General features: G+C 43.7%; 1 protein-coding gene across 2 annotated transcripts in view; it reads right to left on the reverse strand.

Annotated features, from left to right (window-relative positions):
• Positions 1 to 290: 290 nt before the first annotated feature.
• Positions 291 to 19,035, reverse strand: part of LOC112246182 (protein argonaute-3) — a 48,724-nt gene continuing 29,979 nt past the window's right edge. For both annotated transcript variants that reach the window (XM_024414469.2, XM_024398129.2), the window contains exons 11-19: positions 15,135 to 15,268; positions 14,411 to 14,595; positions 12,257 to 12,416; positions 11,550 to 11,640; positions 11,019 to 11,213; positions 10,470 to 10,604; positions 9,544 to 9,645; positions 8,996 to 9,195; positions 291 to 6,991 (exon numbers count right to left, since the gene is read on the reverse strand). In XM_024414469.2, the coding sequence (XP_024270237.1) occupies positions 6,883 to 6,991; positions 8,996 to 9,195; positions 9,544 to 9,645; positions 10,470 to 10,604; positions 11,019 to 11,213; positions 11,550 to 11,640; positions 12,257 to 12,416; positions 14,411 to 14,595; positions 15,135 to 15,268 (1,311 nt within the window). In that variant the 3' untranslated portion in view covers positions 291 to 6,882. The remainder of the gene's footprint in view (positions 6,992 to 8,995; positions 9,196 to 9,543; positions 9,646 to 10,469; positions 10,605 to 11,018; positions 11,214 to 11,549; positions 11,641 to 12,256; positions 12,417 to 14,410; positions 14,596 to 15,134; positions 15,269 to 19,035) is intronic.

The following is a 19,035-nucleotide window of genomic DNA, read 5'->3' on the forward strand; positions in this document are numbered from 1 at the left end:
ATTTCTTTACATTCCTTGAAATGAAGAGACTAAATAACACAATCAGTCTACACTACAGGCAACTGTCTGGTGCAACAACATAGAATCAGAAGAATAATAGAACAATTGAATTCAAACACAGTGCAATGACATGTCGTAATCATTTAGTAACATTACATCTGTGCTGAATCTACCTTCACTAGAACTGACTAGTGGCTACAGCCAGTAGCTATACTCCACCATAAATGAAAGGGGTGTGTTTGATCACGTGTGCCTGCTTGGTCTAGAAACAAATATCATGAAGCGAAAGGTTTTAAAGCAAAGCTTTTTATTACAAGTATTAGTGAAAGATACACTTCAAATTGTAGCAAAGCAAAACTGAAGGCCTAAAAGAAAGAATTATTAAACAAAAGACATTTAAAACTGAAATAAAAAAGACCTGTTGGTACAACAGAGAGTTTGAAACATACAGAGTAGTAAGGGAGAGAGATGGAGGCATGGAACTCATGTGGCTACCTTGTTCTAATCATCATACACCCATATATTTTAGCTGGTGCCTCAGGACTCAAAATGGTATCACAGCGCACAATCCTAACTGACGCACGTCAAATACAAAAATAACCTCAAGATACCGATGAAACATATTAGGGAACCCTTTAAAAAGTCCAGCATTCATGGCCACTGACGAGAGCGGTCTTCAAACCAGTGTAACGTTGGGAAAACAGCATCCGATAATCTCTCGAGCAAATGTTTCTTCAAAATCTTAACATGGACTGCGAATAGACTGAAAGCAAGCAGCGTCTGCTTGCACACCAAACAGATAGCTAAATGGAGTCAACATGTCTAAAAAGGATTTGTCTGTGGGTATTAGGTAGAAAAGCCTATTAAAAAAGTTCTGAAAAGGGTTGACGACCGCTTCCAAGCTCCATGCCTCTGACCTCTGACCCTAGAGTGAGGTTGGAACAACTAACAGACACCGTGGGCAAACAGAACAGCAATGAATTATTACAACACCTTGATTCATTATACAGGTACAAGTCAGCACACAGAACCCTCGGGCTCTTGTTCTTACATCCACACATGTGGGGAAACATACACTTTGTACGTTGGGGCTCAACAACTACTGTAGCACTATTAGTGGTTTGAAAAGAAACATGAGGATGCCATTTTGGAGTTAGGCCATTTTTTTTGTACTCAACTCAGGCATTCCGTAGTCGTAAATAAAACCCAACAACGAAGTAAGAACACACTTAAGGCGGAGGCTTGTATTTGAGCGGAATGAGACTTTACACTCCACTCCTTCCTGTGTAAAAGTCTCTGGCACAAGGGAAACGTGAAAGGACAGAAGCCACACCTAACATCCTCTGCCTGAGCAGTCACCATCATTCCCTCCTTCTCCTCTATTCTCACCCACCTGTACTCTACCAGGCCAGGGGAGTTTATATGGCTAACATATTAGCAGCTCTGGATGAGGATGTCAGTGGTCAGCTCAGTCCATGTGGTTCAGTAAAGGTTCCCCTAACCCTACAAGGAGATGAGACGCAACATGTGGGGGTGGCCTCACCAAGATGGGAGGAGAGAACCGGGGAGAGAGGGAAGAGGGAGTACAAGAAGGTAGTAAGAGGACATATGAGAAGGCCTCTTCCCTTCACGAGGAGCCAAACAAGAAAGCTAAACATCTAGACGCAGGGGGCTACATAATTAATACCTCACTTACGCCCACCACCACGTCGCTGTGCTTGCGTGTCTGGAGAGGATAAGGCTTCAACATGGAGGGGGGTGGGGTGGTTTAAGGCCTCGTCCCCTAGCTCCACCTCCACCATGCTGCCAATGAGACTCTAGCTGGCCGCTCGTTTATACACTCAATAAATACAGCATAAAATATTTTGCAATATACATTTCATATACATATTAAAAAGAACATTTAAATAGGACAACAAAATAAAAAGTTCGGCTCAAATCAGATAAGTGTTAAGACAAAAAAACTAAAACAAGAATCTTACAGTTATACGTCTGTCTAAAATAGTTACAAGAATATCATAATCAGGTATTAATCAAGCATTATACTGTAATAACCAAAGCAATATTTGCAGTTTTTCCTCTCATGTGGTATAACATATGCAGCATACCAAGGTAAGTGAGGCGCATATTTTATTTTAAATCTCTTGTAAAGGTATCAACCCCCCCCCCCCACCTGGACTGACGGGTACCCCAAATGACTCATACAGACCCTCGGAGTCTTATTCTACACCCGAACTTTCCCCAAAACACCAATGAAAGTGGGCCCACTATCCTTCCATTAAGGACAAGACGGACACACGGCAGGGCGAGGGCATTGCACTAGGATGAGAGAATGCCATGGGCCGACTTCCTAATATGGACGCCTTACAGTGGAACACTTAAAAACCATTGGTGGTTTCAGATTCTTAAGGAGAAACCATATAAATGCAGGCGGACTCAAAACAGAGTCATCATCAGCAAAGTCACATGAGCTGGAGGCACGCTTTTAAAATGATCACCTAGTAGCGATAGCAACCGTTGTTTGGTGTCGTAATCCAATTCCCTTTCCCAGAGGAGGAAAATCTCCTCATTCACATAATAATACAAGTCCTCGATACTCCACTGTATCTGGGAGGCGGGGATTGGAGGAGGAAGAGACAGAAAACCTCTTGGCTTTATGTCTGAGTGAGAGTGGCAGTCTATAAAGTGCTGTGCTATGTTTGTCATTCGTGGGCAAGGCTGTGTCACACACACACACATCGGTTTAAAATGTGACCTCGCTTGTCAATGCAAGTTCCACTGTACCAAACAACCGAGTCCATTGGTCCAGACTCAAAATGCACCACCAAGTGAACGCTCAACCACAATCATATACTTTAACAAACAGACTGCGGGTCCTCAGTATCAATCTTGGTGTGTGTGTGTGTGTGTGTGTGTGTGTGTGTGTGTGTGTGTGTGTGTGTGTGTGTACTGTGCATAAAACGCAGGCGTTTTTTTCTTCAAACATGAGATAGATGTCTTTTTGATTTTCCATTTGACTTTTGTTTTACAGCACCACCATTAAGAAAGGCACTTTCTGTGGCCTTCGTCACTCTGCCATAGATTTACCTTCTACCCCCAAAAGAAAGAACTCAAAATCCAGTACATCTGTGCGTCACAGGCAAATGGAATGAACACAGACATAGCTACTGTACATATAGCTACTTTTCCATAGAGTATAGGAAACTCTGGGGTGATGTTTTAGACCTAGAAAGGCCTTGCTCATAAATATCTATAAACTAAGCACAAAAAAAAAAAAAATGCTGAAAACAAAACGAACATCTGAAAAACGTTACCGACGACGATTTAGGGAGTTGTAATGTTATAAGGATGTTAGGCGAACACATCTGCTATATGTAAACCTGTGTTCTTTTGCCCAGGAAAATCTGTTCTGTCGTCCTTGACGTTCATCATAATGTCAGCTTGGATGAGAGCTATGCTTGTCGCTTGCTAAACAATGTCCCGATCCAGACACGCCACCTCCCTCAAATGGCACTTAGCCCTACTTCTCACTCACTACACACACCAGAACCAGCCACATGCACAAAAACCCATCGAACTACAATGCCCTACTCTGTACCAACCAACACACACTTAATGTCTTCTGTCCTCTAGTCTTCCATTTTTTCTCCACTTCTCAGGGGAATCCGATGGCAGATCTATTGGCTATGGAATGTAGTCCTCTGGCAATGGGAGGCAAAAGTCAGGAGAAAGTGGGGGAAACAAATGAGATTATAGACTGTCACATTGCAGACTTACTGGAGGCCTTTCGGCTTTGTATTCCGGAGCACAAGAAGTGCCCTTGGTTGTGCGTGGAGAAAAGCAAGTGTTATGGGCCAAGTCTCGCTCTCTAGGGGCCTCATAACCCACAAGGCTCAACCTCAAACACTGCGGGCCACATCCGTACTAAACGTTCATGATGACCAGGGGTAACCATCTCATTCCGGTTTCTCCCGCTCTCCCCCTACTCTACAGTCGTCAACTCCCGCCTGAGAAAGACGATCTGGATCAGAACAATTATGCTCTTAAAAAAAGTCTTAACGATTCCATTTGGATTCTATGACAACAGGGAAGATCTGACAACAGCTGCCAAGAGTGCCAGAAATAGAAGCACCTCTTACTTCTAGAACTCAGAGGAGACAAGTCCACCACATCCCGATCCATAACAGTCTAACAATCCAGACACACGTTACATGTCGAAATACATTCACCGCCACTGTACGCAACGCCAAAATAAACAAATTAATGTTATACATTGCCACAGGACACGAGTCAACAACAGTCTATTGCATTATCAACTCTTACATATTTTATTACCGTTTACCTTTAATGATATTATTACTATGATGATTAACTATATAACTACATATGTTAGATTTTTTTTGTTTGTTAGCAAAAATAAGTGGTGTGAGCATTACAATAATGTGAAATGTACATATACACATCTTCCAATCTGGCTTTTTAAAAAGGCTTTTTGGACACTAGTGAAGATCATGAAGGCTCAAACTCATTGGCTTCCAGCCAGGGGAAGGCTAGAGTTGGGAAGGCTGTCAAATGCAACTACAGGGGGACACAGGATTCTACCATTGGACCACACTACTGTTCACCTCTTGGGGCAGTCGTTGCCTTGACAACTGTCTCCTTGTATCATTGTACCGTCAAAACAAGAGATTCTCAATGGCAACTGTTTCCACTAACAGTTAGGACAAGAATCCCTACAGTGCCCCACATAAGACCCTCTCGTTTACCTCATTGGGAGGTTTACTAGAGTACATTTGTACCCCCCCCCAAAAAGGCCTACTCAGACTGCAAATTCTCAAAGGGGCGCGGCAAGGAGGCCACCCCCCATAGCACCAGAGGCATGTGTTCGGTCTGACACACACTTCTTTTAGTGCAGATTATTGTCTCTCTCTTGAACACTAGGCATGCCTCACGTCAGAGAGCACAGAGGAGCTAAGCAGCGACCACACAAGTCACTCACTCAGTCTCCCGGACTTCCAAGATTCGTCGAACTGTTGACTCGAGAAGACAGCTAAGCTACTATTGGTTTGGATGCTCAGTTATATGGCGAAGAAAAAAATGAAATGTCGGCTTAGCTCTCCTGCCCGCTCATGACTGAGGCATGCCTCGATTCTTAGTCACCTTGAGTACATGTAGATATAGCAGCTAGATCCATGTCTGATGAGGATAGAGACAGAGTGCAGCACAACTTGATCTGCTAAAATACTGCTGCTATTAGGCAAAGACAATAGGATAAACTAACACACACAGAATATATATATTTTCTATCATGAGGATTTCAATGCGATGTAATGTCTGTCAAAAAAAAAGAGGCAAAATGTAGCTTAGTCAACTTTCTCCAGCTAAATTTTGCCCTTTAACTTCCTTGTTTGAATACATTTTAAAGGCTAGGATCTCCACATCATAATCCATCGATACAACTTCCATTTAACTGTTCATTTCCAAAACCAGGCACTTGATTTCTAACCCATAACACACTCACTGGCATAACCATTCGACCTCTGAACCCCTCTACTCCCCTTCATAAAGAGGAGCAATGGGTAAGTGCCAATTTTGTGAACAGAGTTCTCATAGGAGATCTGGGTTCTGCTACATTCTCGTAACTCACTGCTACAGACTTCCAGATATTCAAACCGTATCTTCTAGAAGAAGCTTCCTTCCCCTCAGCTAAAAGATTATTGCACTAGGAGAAAGCAACATGATCAGTCATTCAATTTAGGATCTTCCACCACAAATTAAAATCCAAGAGAGCAGATAGATCGAAAGAGCAACGAGATAGAAAGAATGCAGAAATAAAAACGCTCGTCTCATATTAAATTACTATATCTTGAGCGTACTAATAAATACTGGAAAGAATGGTAAAAAACAAACAAAACAAGCACCTTAAATATCAAAACACGATGTACAGGAAAGAAAATTTAAAACAGGGTCACATTGCAATGTAGTTAGTTGATGTGACAGCACATTACACCTGTCATAGGGGACTGACCTAGGGTGTGATTTCATTGTATTACCCTCTATGATGTGTGCCAGCGTATACGCACAGCACTTATTGGTTCAAGTCAAATGATAACGAGTTGGAAATCATATGATTAGCATCATAGCTTATTCCCCAGACAGGTTGGGACTTTTGAAGAGAGCATTTACACCGTTTAGACTCCAGGTGGCACTGTGCTCACAATAATAGCTTGTGTTCGTCTCCTACCACAGTGTCCATTGACACACTCACACGTTTGATAAGTCACCATTGGCTAAAAATAAAAAAAAGCTGGAGAGGAAAGGAGAGGAAAATACCAGTGTCAAGCTTGTGCGCAGTGATGGGTCTGCACCGATAGAGATCCACCCTTCACACTCCTGATCCTTTTCTTCTTCTCTCCTCAACCTTTGGTGAAAGAAAATGTCAAAACAGAACTAACCACGAAAAAGGGCAGGAAATGCTGCCGTTAAAAACTGAGCTGATGTAAAAGGCATGATGACGAAAGGGAACGATTTCTGCAACGTTGACCATACACATCCGGAATCAAAACAGATCTCCTTCATGACCGGCGAAAAGGAGGGAGGGACTGGAGGAGGGTGGGGGCGGAGTTGGGGTGCCCAGGAAAAGCAGTTGGCTGGGTTAATATTGCATAATAGTGCCAAGTTCTTCCTCTCTTGTTTTAAAGCAGCGTCTGTCTGCATCCTCAGTCCATTGCGGGGGGCTTCCCCCACCCCCCTCTTCCCTCTACACAGTGTCAGGTCCGGATTGACTGGTTGTGGGGGGATGCAACCCTCCTTGACTGGCAGGCGGGGCTTGTGTGTGTGTATGTGTGCTTTAAGTGCGGTGATGGTGGTGTGGGGTGGTGCTCAGGCGAAGTACATGGTCCTCAGCGTGTCGTGGTGAATCTGCACCGCCTTGGCCAGAGCCTGGGGGTCCCGACCGTTACTCTGACCAGAGACATGGCTGCCCTCCGCACTGGGAGAAGAGAAGACATTCATCAGGACAGAGAAATACATGAATGGATCAGAAAGACAGGTCAACTATCATACACACACTTCTTTGAAGCTACATGTTTTTTACATAAAAAGCTAGCTTTCTGGCACTGCTTTGGGGGGCAGTAAACTACCTAGCGCTGCTTGGAGGGGGCAGTAAACTACCTAGCGCTGCTTGGAGGGGGCAGTATACTACCCAGCGCTGCTTTGAGGCGGCAGTATACTACCTAGCGCTGCTTTGAGCGGGGGCAGTATACTACCCAGCGCTGCTTTGAGGCGGCAGTATACTACCCAGCACTGCTTTGGAGGGGCAGTAAACTACCTAGCGCTGCTTGGAGGGGGCAGTATACTACCTAGCGCTGCTTTGAGGGGGCAGTATACTACCCAGCACTGCTTTGGGGGGCAGTATACTACCCAGCGCTGCTTTTCGGGGGGGGTAATACTTCCTAGTGGTGCTCCTAGTGGCCGCGGACTTTAAAGCAGGGAAACTTAAAACTGTTTTACCATATTTCTATCAGCATGTTTAATGTGCAACCAGAGGGAGAAAAATTCTATACCACCTTTACTCCACACACTGAGACATGTACAAAGCTCTCCCTCACCCTCCATTTGGCAAATATGACCATAATTCTATCCTCCTGATTCCTGCTTACAAGCTAAAATTAAAGCAGGATGCACCAGTGACTCAGTCAATTAAAAAAAAGTGGTCAGATGAAGCAGATGCTAAGCTACAGGACTGTTTTGCTAGCACAGACTGGAATATGTTCCGGGATTCTTCAGATGGCATTGAGGAGTACACCACATCAGTCACTGGCTTTATCAATAAGTGCATCGTTGACGTCGTCCCCACAGTGACCGTACGTACATACCCCAACCAGAAGCCATGGATTACAGGCAACATCCGCACCGAGCTAAAGGCTAGAGCTGCCACTTTCAAGGAGAGGGACTCTAACCCGGAAGCATAAGAAATCCCACTATGTCCTCCAACGAACCATCAAAGTATCAATACAGGACTAAGATTGAATCCTACGACACCGGCTCCGACGCTCAGACTACAAAAGGGAAGCACAACCGAGAGCTGCCCAGTGACACGAGCCTACAGACGAGCTGAACCACTTCTATGCTCGTTTCGAGGTAAGTAACACTAAAACATGCACGAGAGCACCAGCTGTTCCGGACGACTGTGTGATCACGCTCTCCGCAGCCGATGTAAGACCATTAAACAGGTTAACATTCACAAGGCTGCAGGGCCAGACAGATTACCAGGACGTGTACTGCGAGCATGCGCAGACCCACTGGCAAGGTGTCTTCACAGACATTTTCAACCTCTCCCTGTCTGAGTCTGTAATACCAACATGTTTTAAACAGACCACCATAGTGCCTGTGCCCAAGAACACTAAGGTAACCAGCCTAAATGACTACTGTCCCATAGCACTCACGTTTGTAGCCATGAAGTGCTTTGAAAGGCAGGTCATGGTTCACATCAACACCATTATCCCAGGAACCCTAGACCCATTCCAATTTGCATACCGCCCCAACAGATCCTCAGATGATGCAATCTCTATTGTACTCCACACTGCCCTTTCCCATCTGCCCTTTCCCACATGTACAAAAGGAACACCAATGTGAGAATGCTATTCAATGACTACAGCTCAGCGATCAACATCAAAGTGCCCTCAAAGCTCACCAATAACATGGGACTAAACACCTCCCTCTGCAACTGGATCCTGGACTTCCTGACGGGCCGGGCCGCCCCCCCCCTAAAACAATTTGATTTGGGGGCAGTATACTATCGAGCGCTGCTTTGGTGGCAGTAGAACACAAAAAAAACACAGTAATGCCGTACTGTACATTTCACCAAAAATAGATAGGAAATATGAAACGTAATGTTGAGCACAACAGAGGCGAAGCATGCAGAAACACTGAACCAGCCCAGATTGTTTTGTGCAGTGAGAGAGTGACCCCCACCCCTATCCCTGCCAATCACCTGTCGTGCTCCTTGTCCACCAGATGGTAGCGGGCACGGAAGGCCACCAGGTGGGCGTAGTAGGCTGGCGCGGGGATGGAGACGGAGCGGGTACAGCGCACGTAGGTGTGGCACAGCTGGTAGGTGAGCAGCTGGAACTCATCGGCCGTGAAGCAGTTGTCGTCCCACAGGACGTGGTAGTGGGATGGCCGACTGGTCCCCTGGGGAAAGCAGACAGCAGACGTTACACATACTACACAGCCTCAATTTGGGGATTTAATGGAGATGTGGTATAAAAAGTGATGTAGAAAGACAATGGCTTTCAACTAAAACTAGAATTTAGTCTCGTTTTTTTCAACTTCAAAACCAAAGAGTGTTTGGTAGTTTAGTTTCAGTAAAGAACGGTTTACCTTCCAAAATCCACAACCAAAAAAACGCAGTGTGAATAAAGTGCGTTTAAAGTCTAAAAAGACAGCGTATGTCCCGAGACTTCATGAAGTCATTTCCTGAGAGGAAGGTGCAGTGAGGCAGCAGGCTATAGATGAACAGGTGGTGAAATGCTGCAGTACCTGTATTCCAGCGTGACTGCAGAGGTAAAAGTCAAACTCGTACGGGTGCGTGATGTCCGTGTCCACCGTGGTGCCCGCAGGAATGTTTCCACTGCGTCCAACCTGAACGAAGAGAACATGTCGATTTGGGGGTCATTATTAATAACTGCCCACGTTAAAAAAACATCCTTCCATCTGTCCTGTTCTACTTCAACACCAAGCTTCACACACATTGAACTTTCCCCTTGGACTCATTTAATGACGTCAGAAAGTGAACGAACGGAGGGAGGAGTAATGTTTATTTTTCAGATGTACCTTTATTTAACTAGGCAAGTCGGTTAAGAACAAATTCTCATTTACAATGACGGCCTACCCCGACCAAACCCTAACGACGCTGGGCCAATTGTGCCTTATCTCCACAGCTCTGAATGATGTCGTCTACAAATGACCAGAATAATGACTAAATTGATTTCTCCTTGTCCGTCAAAGTTCACTTCACTTATAAACAAGGTGATAACTCTAAAAGCCCTGCTCTCCCAGGCCTCGAGTGGCACTCCAGGTCCGTCACTCAGGCCTAATGCTATAATGGAATATAATTACCAGGGGTGAGGAGAGCAGGTCCATTGACAACAGTGTAATTGGATAATTAGGACAACCATTTAGAGCAGTTAATAAAACACCACGGACCAACTCTGTAACACAGTCCCCCCCCCCCCCTAATCTATAAAGGGCGTTTCACACTGCTGTGCCAAACAGAGTTGAGTCAAGCTGTAGTGAGCTGGCCTGGTTACACATCTACTAAAGCTGTTGGAACGGTGCTAGAAGAAAACGTAAGAGTCAGTTTGGGTGTGATTTGGCCCAATAGTGTGACTCAGGCATGGGTATTATCTCAGAATGACCCGAAGGTAGCTGGGAGGGTGGCCGGAAGGAAAAGTGGGCCCACTCACCCTTTCGTTGCGGTCGGCACAGAAGAGGCGGGTGTGGTGGCGTTTCTGGACCACGATGTAGGTGATGCCAGGCTGGTACTCCTTCTCTAAGCCAATGCAAGCCTCGCGGATGGCCAGCAGCTCGTAGTACAACACCTGGGGTGGGCAGATGGATAAAACAGGGTTCAAAACATCCATTATTGACGATATGACTTTGAATGTCCTCCATCTCCATTACGGGCAAGTTTTTCCTAGTTCGCACCAGTTGAGGCAGATGATATAGGCCTCAACATTGCACCCTTTCACCACCATCTGACAACGTGACAGGTAAATAAGTCATGTTTTGGTCGCAGCCCATGCATGTTACTCTAATGTCCTCTTAGTGGACCTTCATGATGTGCATCAATGGTTTACTTACACAGATAGGACATCTACCTAACTTTAACAGTTTATTTAAAGAGGGAAAACATTTGACATGCAACCTTTGACCCTCTGGTTTCTGATGTTCTGGAGGTTTGAGAGAGACTTACATTTTCTTGTCCCCAGGACAATCACTCGGTCTTTACTAACCTGTCTGAACTGGCCCTCTGACACTCCGTCCCTGTAGAAGATGATCCTGGTGGGCTTGTAGCGGGTCGACTTGTAGAACTGGATCAGCAGCTCTCGGACCATAGAGGCCAGATCCTGGATCACCTCCTGTCTGGGCCTCTGGACCCGGACTGTGGCACAGTACCTGCTGGGGTGGGCGTCCATACTGCCCACCACCTGGAGAGAGAGAAATGTAATAGAGAGAAACAGGGTGAGAGAGAGAGTGTGTGTGAGTGAGAGAAACAAACCAGCGCTGCACAAATTGATTAGCTCTGCACAAACATTATGAACTTGAATGCAGTGGCGATACAGTATAGACCAGGCCACAGAAGTCTCAAACATGTAGTCCTCAGGCCAGATGAGGCCCGCGAGCCTATTTAATGCAGCCTGCGGTTGTCTCAGTAAATGTGGACCATGGTTGCAATAGTAAAAAAATATATAAATGTGGACCCTGGGCAAAATGAGTTTGAGACTATTGGTATAGGCCAATAGGAGTTAATTAGGTGAACTCACTGCAGCAATGGAGGGCTTCTTCCCGTCTCCAGCAGGGGGGTGTGTAACGTCCGCCCCCAGGAAGATGATAGGCTGCTGGAATACTGAGGGTCTGGGTGGAGGAAGAGAGAAGGACCAATGAGGACAGAGTTCAAACAAAGGTTCTCTAATATGATTAAGGGTTTAGATTTCACACAATATGTACATTTATGTCAATCATAAATTGGAAGACACTTGATTAGGAGATTGATATTGATGGAATATGTGTACAAATAAAATAAACATTCTCAAGACCAATACACACTTTGTTAGGCTAAGGCTAACAAAGTTCATTTACTGTTTAAACAGATGCCCCGCTTCACAGGTCTAAAAAAAACAACAAAAAACATTTGAACAATTAATTTGATTCATATGAATGATTCTTTGACAAAACAAACAATTCACTACGTGATTATAGTAGTTGGGATTCGGTTCAATCGCGGTGATCGAATCATGTGAATAAAAAAAAAAAAAATTGTGAATGGCAAACGGCTATAGCCTCCCTTTTGGAATAGGTGGCGACAAAACTTGTTTTGTAGCTACTTCAAGCTGATTTATGCACACTTCTAAAGGAAGATAAATGACTAAATTAGAAAAGGTACATACATTTCCAAAATAAATGTGCTCGCTGTAGCCGAATAAAAATATTTGTTTGGTCATCCTATCCTCCAGCCACAGTGGCCACGTACCGTTGGTGGGGCACCAGGATATTGTTGATTCCCCCCAGCTTGACGTTGATCTTGAGGCAGAGGTTGGAGAGGGTCTGGGGGGACGTCTTCACCACGTTCTTCACCTGGACACACTGAGTGGCCATTCCTAGGAGAGTGTCTCCCACCCTCTTCACCTCAGCTACACAGGACCAGTAACAGGAAGTGATCAATCAATCTCTGTGCAATTAACAGTCAGATTAGGAAAGTAAAGAGTAAAGTACCACCTGTGCGTTAAAGGGAAAGCATTGATAGATACCAGACAGATGTACACCATCTGTTAACACACAGCAGCACACATCCCTTATCGAAGCTGCTTCAGCAACACAAGAGTTTCAAAGAATAGCAAATGCTTTGGTAGAGGTATTATATAGATACAGAAAATGTTTGACCGTGAATCAGCACGGATAAGGTGATTCCAATGAACATCATGTGAATATGTACAGTTGAAGTCGGAAGTTTACATACACTTAGGTTGGAGTCATTAAAACTCATTTTTCAACCACTCCACGAATGTCTTCTTAACAAACTATAGTTTTGGCAAGTCAGTTAGGACATCTACTTTGTGCATGACACAAATAATTTTTCCAACAATTGTTTACAGAGATTATTTGACTGTATCACAATTCCAGTGGGTCAGAAGTTTACATACACTAAGTTGACTGTGCCTTTAAACAGCTTGGAAAATTCCAGAAAATAATGTCATGACTTTAGAAGCTTCTGATAGGCAAATTGACATTATTTGAGTCAATTGGAGGTGTACCTGTGGATGTATTTCAAGGACTACCTTCAAACTCAGTGCCTCTTTGCTTGACATCAATGCAAAACCAAAAGAAATCATCCAAGACCTCAGAAAATAATTGTAGACCTCCCCAAGCCTGGTTCATCCTTGGGAGCAATTTCCAAACGCCTGAAGGTACCACGTTCATCTGTACAAACAATAGTATGCAAGTATAAACACTGTGGGACCACGCAGCCATCATACCGCTCAGGAAGGAGACACGTTCTGTCTCCTAGAGATGAACATACTTTGGTGCGAAAAGTGCAAATCAAACCCAGAACAGCAGCAAAGGACCTTGTGAAGATGCTGGAGGAAACAGATGGGCAGAACTGAAAAAGTGTGTGCGAGCAAGGAGGCCTACACACCTCACTCAGTTACACCAGCTCTGTCAAGAAGAATGGGCCAAAATTCACCCAACTTATTGTGGGAAGCTTGTGGGAGGCTACCCGGAACATTTGACCCAAGTTAAACAATTTAAAGGCAATGCTACCAAATACTAATTGAGTGCATGTAAACTTCATCACACTGGGAATGTGATGAATGATAAAAGCTGAAATAAAGCACTCTCTCTACTATTATTCTGACAATTCACATTCTTAAAATAAAGTGGTGATCCTAACTAACCTAAGACAGGGAATTGGCTAAGGTGTATGTAAACTTCCGACTTCAACTGTACACTACCGTTCAAAAAGTTTGGGGTCACTTAGAAATGTCCTTTTTTTAAAAAGAAAAGCACATTTTTTTGTCCATTAAAATAACATCAAATTGATCAGAAATACAGTGTAGACATTGTTAATGTTGTAAATGACTATTGTAGCTGGTAACGGCAGATTTTGTGGAATATCTACATAGGTGTACATAGGACCATGATCAGCAACCATCACTCCTGTGTTCCAATGGCACGTTGTGTTAGCTAATCCAAGATTATTATTTTTAAAAAAAGGGTAATTAAGCATTAGAAAACCCTTTTGCAATTATGTTAGCAGAGCTGAACATGGTTGTGCTGATTAAAGAAACAATACAACTGGCCTTCTTTAGACTAGTTGAGTATCTGGAACATCAGCATTTCTGGGTTCGAGTACAGGCTCAAAATGGCCAGAAACAAAAACATTTCTTATGAAACTGTTGACTGATGTTTTGCGGGTACTGTTTAATGAAGCTGCCAGTTGAAGACTTGTGAGGCGTCTGTTTCTAAAACTAGACACTAATATACTTGTCCTCTTGCTCAGTTGTGCACCGGGGCCTCCCACTCCTTTTTCTATTCTGTGCTTTTCTTTCTTTCTTTCAAAAACAAGAACATTTCTAAGTGACCCCAAACTTCTGAACGGTAGTGTATGTCAATGGGTGCCGCCTACCATAGACTGGAGTCTTTCCAGGCAGGATGACGATGATGAGCTGCAGTCCAGAGTAGGTGTTCTTCAGGTGCCTGAACATGGGTTCCACACTGTCGGCTCCCTGGGCGTATTTACAGAAACACGGCTGGCCCTGGATGGGCATCCCAGCATCCTTGGAGATCTTACGCAGCTGGTCTGTGAAACCCCTATAGAAGGAGGTGGGTAATGGATGGAGGAAGAGAGAGGGATGCAGAAGAGAGTGATGGAGGAATGAGGGAGGGAAAGACAGTAATGGAGAAATGAGGGAGGGGGAGGAGGGGAAAAGGAAGGGTTGTAAAGACCAAATATAATCTGGTTGGTTAGGGAACGGTTTAGTAATGTAATCCTTGAGAGTCGCTGTGTAAATCCTAAGGTTGTATCAGAGGCGTAGAGGACAAACTAATTACACAAGGATCACTTTCTTATCTGGAAGGCCATCTTCAACACACATCCGTAGCAGGGAGGTATTCCTTTCCATATATCCCTGTGGCTATGTGAAAAGCTGCTTCATGAATAGGAGGGGGGGTATGTTTATTAGGCACCAAATGGAAGAAAATGTACTGAAACAGGGCAGGACTACCTGGACCAATAAGAAATGCTCATTTTCGTTTTCCATTGAACATTTTGCCAAGGTGTGCCCTAACGAGCATAACCCAGTTGTACACATAGTAAGTGGGTGAAACAGATAAGACTGGTTGGTTCTTACTTGAGGATCTCCTCGCGACACTGCCTCTGTGTGGCAAAACATGCGATGGCCCACATCTTGATCTCCACTCCCGTGTGGAACTGTTTGCCCCTCATGTCCCACACCCCGTGACTTGGGGTGGCCACCGTCCGGTTCTGAAACCACAGTGTAGTACGGTTGATCTGCTGCGTGGTGCACACACACACACACACACACACACACACACACACACACACACACTTCTGCATGTACACACACACACACTTGTTTTTCATATCCTTGTGGGGACCTAAAATGTATTACCATTAAAAACCCTTACTCCAACCTTAACACCTAACCCTAATTGTAAGCCTAAACCTAACCCCCAAGTTTAAAATAGCCTTTGTTCTCAGAGGGATCATTATCAATGTTTTATAATCCTTGGAGACATTTGGGGATTTCAGGTCCCCACGAGGATAGAAAACCAGTGCACAGTAATCACATACACCCAATGGAGTAGGACATGCTGTACAGATTCAACAGTCAAGACACTTCAGAAAGTCATGCAGGCACACATGTATAAATTACACAGAAAATAATTGTGTGTAGACACCAACACTTATTGGATACATTTAAAGCAAAACACACATGAAAAAGTATGTGAACCCTTTGGAATTGCCTGGATTTCTGCATGAATTGGCCATACGATTTGATCTGATCTTCATATAAGTCACAACAATAGACAGACAGTGTGCTTAAAATAATTAACACAAATTATTGTATTTTTCGTGTCTATCTGGAATACATAATTTAAACATTCGTAGTTTAGGTTGGAAAAAGTATGTGAACCCCTAGGCTAATGACTTTTCCAAATGCTAATTGGTGTCAGGAGTCAGCTAACCTGGAGTCCAATCAATGAGACGAGATTGGAGACGTTGGTTAGACCTGCCCGATGACATTTAAAAAAAATAATAATAAATAAAACATCTCACAAAATTTGAGTGCAAGAAGCATTGCCTGATGTGAGCCATGCCTCGAACAAGAGATATCTCAGAAGACCTAAGATTAAGAATTGTTGACTTGCATAAAGCTGGAAAGGGTTGCAAAAGTATCTCCCAAAGCCTTGAAGTTCATCAGTCCATGGTAAGACAAATTGTCTATAAATGGAGAAATTTCAGCACTGTTGCTACTCTCTTTAGGAGTGGCCGTCCTGCAAAGATGACTTAGCATTCTGCACCTTGCTCTTGCAATGACGTTAAGAAGAATCTTAGAGTGTCAGCTAAAGACTGACAGAAATCTCTGGAACATGCTAACATCTGTTGACGAGTCCACAATACGTAAAACACTAAACAAGAATGGTGTTCATGGGAGGACACCACGGTAGAAGCCAATGCTGTCCAAAAAAAAAACATTGCTGCACGTCTGAAGTTCGCAAAAGAGCATCTGGATGTTCCACAGCACTACTGGCAAAGTATTCTGTGGACACATTAAACTAAAGGAACACACAACAATATATGTGGAGAAAAAAAAGGCACAGCACATCAATATCTTGGGGTGGCAGGTAGCCTAGTGGTTAGAGCGTTGGACTTGTAATCGAAAGGTTGCAAGATCGAATCCCCGACCTGATAAGGTAAAAATCTATCCCTTCGTTCTGCCCCTGAACAGGTCAGTTAACCCACTGTTCCGAGGCCGTCATTGAAAATAAGAATTTGTTCTTAACTGACTTGCCTAGGTAAAAAATAATGATAATAATACAACTTTTAAAAAACAACGTTAAACTATTGGAGGGAGCATCATGGTTTGGAGCTGATTTGCTGCCTCAGAGCCTGGAAGGCTTGCCATCATAGACGGAAAAATGAATTCAAGTTTATCAAGACATTTTGCAGGAGAATGTAAGGCCATCTGTCCGCCAATTGAAGCGCAACAGAAGTTGGGTGATGCAACAGGACAACGACCCAAAACACAGAAGTAAATCAACAGAATGGCTTCAACAAGAAAATATGCCTTCTGAAGAGGCCCAGTCAGTCCTGACCTCAACCCGATCGAGATGCTGTGGCATGACCTCAAGAGAGCAGTTCACACCAGACATCCCAAGAATATTGCTGAACTGAAACAGTTTTTAAAGAGAAATGGTCCAAAATTCCTCCTGACTGTTGTGCAGGTCTGTTCCCCAACTACAGAAAACATTTGGTTGAGGTTATTGCTGCCAAAGGAGGGTCAACCAGTTACATACTTTTTCCACCACACACTGAATGTTTACACAGTGTGTTCAATAAAAACATGAACATATAATTGTTTTATTAGTTTAAGCAGACCGTTTGTCTATTGTTTGTAATTTAAATTGAGATCAAATCACATTTTATGACGAATTTATGCAGAAATCCAGGTAATTCCAAAGGGTTCCCCCATACTTTTTCTTGCCAGTGTATTTAGGCCAAACATGTATAGACTGAAAGACACAGGTGCAGTGTTTTAAAATGTTCTCTTTTCAAAACAGCTTAAAAAAAAAAAAAAGGTAAAATTTGAGCATATCAACACTGAAACTGTCAAAATTGTATTGCCCTTAACCTTTACATTAACCCTTCAAGGTGAGGCAATAGAGGCTGAAATTACATTTTTGCATCTACTTTTTGGTATTTAATATTAGTACTTTCAAAAAATAAACATTATTTTGTTTATCATACTACCATCATCAAAATGTCATGAATTTTAAAGACATCATTTTTTTTTTTTTTTTTTTTTTTACATAAATAATTTCAAAGCTCACTAAATTTAAAAAGGCCATTACAAACTGGACTACGGAGCCTTTGGAAAGTATTCAGACCCCTTGACTTTTCCACTTTGTTACGTTATAGCCTTCTTCTAAAATTGAAAACTTCAAAAAAAATCCTCAGCAATCGACACACAATACCCCATAATGAAAAAAATTAAAACAGGTTTAGAAATGTTTGCATAAGTATTCAGCACCTTCGCTATGAGACTCAATTGATTTCAGGTGCATCCTGTTTCCATTGATCATCCTTGAGCTGTTTCTACAACTTGATTGAAGTTCACCTGTGGTAAATTCAATTGATTGGAAATAATTTGGAATGGCACACACACACATCTATATAAGGTCCCACAGCTGACATTGCATGTCAGAGCAAAAACCAAGCCATGAGGTCGAAGGAAATGTCCGTAGAGACACGATTGTGTCGAAGTACAAATCCGGGGAAGGGTACCAAACTATTTATGCAGCATTGAAGATCCCCAAGAACACAGTGGCCTCCATCATTCTTAAATGGAAGAAGTTTGGAACTACCAAGACTCTTCCTAGAGCTGGCCGTCTGGCCAAACTGAGCAATCGGGGGAGAAGGGCCTTAGTCAGGGAGGTGACCAAGAACCTGGTGGTCACTGAGAGCTCCAGAGTTCCTCTGTGGAGATGGGAGAAGCTTCCAGAAGGACAACCATCTCTGCAGTACTCCACCAATCAGGCCTTTATGGTAGAGTGGCCAGACGGAAGCCACTCCTCAGTAAAGAGCACATGACAGTCTGCTTGGAGTTTGCCTAAAGGCACCTAAAGACTCTCAGACCATGAGAAACAATATTCTCTGGTCTGATGAAACCAAGATTGAACTCTTTGGCCAGAATGCCAAGCGTCACGTCTGGAGGAAACCTTGCACTATCCGTACGGTGAAGGATGGTGGTGTCAGCATGATGCTGTGGGGATGTTTTTCAGCTGCAGGGACTGGGAGACTAGTCAGGATCGAGACAAATGAACAGAGCAAAATACAGAGAAATCCTTGATGAAAACCTGTTCCAGAGCGCTCAAGACCTAAGACTGAGGGCGAAGGTTCACCTTCCAACAGGACAATAACCCTGAGCACACGGCCAAGACCATGCAGGAGTGGCTTCGGGACAAGCCTCTGAATATCCTTGAGTGTCCCAGCCAGAGTCCGGACTT

This window comes from Oncorhynchus tshawytscha, linkage group LG03, assembly GCF_018296145.1.
Source record: "Oncorhynchus tshawytscha isolate Ot180627B linkage group LG03, Otsh_v2.0, whole genome shotgun sequence".
In the NCBI taxonomy this organism is placed as follows: domain Eukaryota; kingdom Metazoa; phylum Chordata; class Actinopteri; order Salmoniformes; family Salmonidae; genus Oncorhynchus; species Oncorhynchus tshawytscha.